The following is a 1,190-nucleotide window of genomic DNA, read 5'->3' on the forward strand; positions in this document are numbered from 1 at the left end:
GGTAGGGGGAAACGCCGGGAGGTCCTCGTTAAGTGGCGCGGGTATCTCGACCCTACGTAGGAACCCGTACGTGAGTTTGCGGGAACCGCAGCCCTCGATAAGTTCAAAGCCTTATTCGGAACGGTAGACGAGAACGACGGACTAGCGGACCACCGATAGTAGCCCGGGCTAGGACCACGAAGTAGGCAAAGCGGAGTAGGTAGTCACGATAACGCGAGCGCAATTATATAAGCGGAGATAAAAACAGCGTTTATTTTAGGGCGGAGCCCCTAGACTACCTAGACCTACTCCTCGTCCTTATCGTCGTCCTTATCCTTATCCTCGTCGTCCTCCTCCACCTTATTAGCGGCGGCGGCGCTCTCTAGGGCGCTTAGGCGGCCCTCTAGGCCCGCGAGCCAGTCGGCGGCAGCGGCGGCTCCGGGGGCTCCGGGGCGGGGCCCGCCAGCAGCAGCGGCGGGGGCGGCGGGCACGGCTATAGGGACCGCCGATAGGGCGACGGAGGCAGTGTCCCTAGTGCCGGGAGAGTCAGTAGCGGAAGCAGAAGAGCTAGATAAGAGGAACTTACTTAGGGACGAGGCCCTAGCGCTCGAGGGCGCGGAGATTGCGGTAGGCGGCGGCGGCGGCGGTGAGGCGCTTCTTGGCAGCCCCCCGTGCCTGCCCGTGCGCGCCGGCCTTCTAAGCCGACGCCGCAGCGAGCAGGACGGGAGGCGCCGCCTCATAGGCGCGGCCGGCACGCGCGCACTAGTAACAACTGCCGCCACGGCGGCGCCCGACTTGGTCGGCGTAGGGGAGCTCCTACGACGCGCACCGCACATAGGGGGCCGCGCGGGCGGCTCCGGCCTGCACTTGGCGTTTGTGCTTTGAGAAGTTAGCGGAAAATGGCCACCACGCTCGCTAGGCAGCGGACTTACGGGGGTGGCAGTGGCGGAGGCGGGGGCGGAAGGGCCGGGCGTCACGGCCGGCGGCGGGGACGGCGTCGTTACCCGGAAGGGCGACGTGAGGGCGGCCAGCGCAGCGGAGGCAGAGGCGGCGGCGGTGGGCGCGGTCGCGGGGGCGCGGGCAGGAGCAGCGGCAGCGGCGGAGCCGTCGTCGGCCGTGCCCAGCACGGCGTCGACGAACGACTCCGCACGCTCCGAGAAGGAGGAAGCGGGGGAGGGGGAGGCAGATATGTCTATCGCGGAAGTCAGCAT

General features: G+C 67.6%; 1 protein-coding gene across 1 annotated transcript; it reads right to left on the minus strand.

Annotated features, from left to right (window-relative positions):
• Window positions 1-284: 284 nt before the first annotated feature.
• Window positions 285-1,190, minus strand: HRG_01999 (uncharacterized protein; the record flags this gene model as incomplete). The annotated part of the gene is made up of 3 exons (XM_044860470.1): window positions 285-510; window positions 809-858; window positions 912-1,190. The coding sequence occupies 3 exons, from the start codon at window positions 1,188-1,190 to the stop codon at window positions 285-287; spliced, it is 555 nt and encodes a 184-aa protein (XP_044724103.1).

Source organism: Hirsutella rhossiliensis (genome assembly GCF_020360975.1).
Source record: "Hirsutella rhossiliensis strain HR02 chromosome Unknown scaffold00002, whole genome shotgun sequence".
Classification (NCBI taxonomy): Eukaryota; Fungi; Ascomycota; class Sordariomycetes; order Hypocreales; family Ophiocordycipitaceae; genus Hirsutella; species Hirsutella rhossiliensis.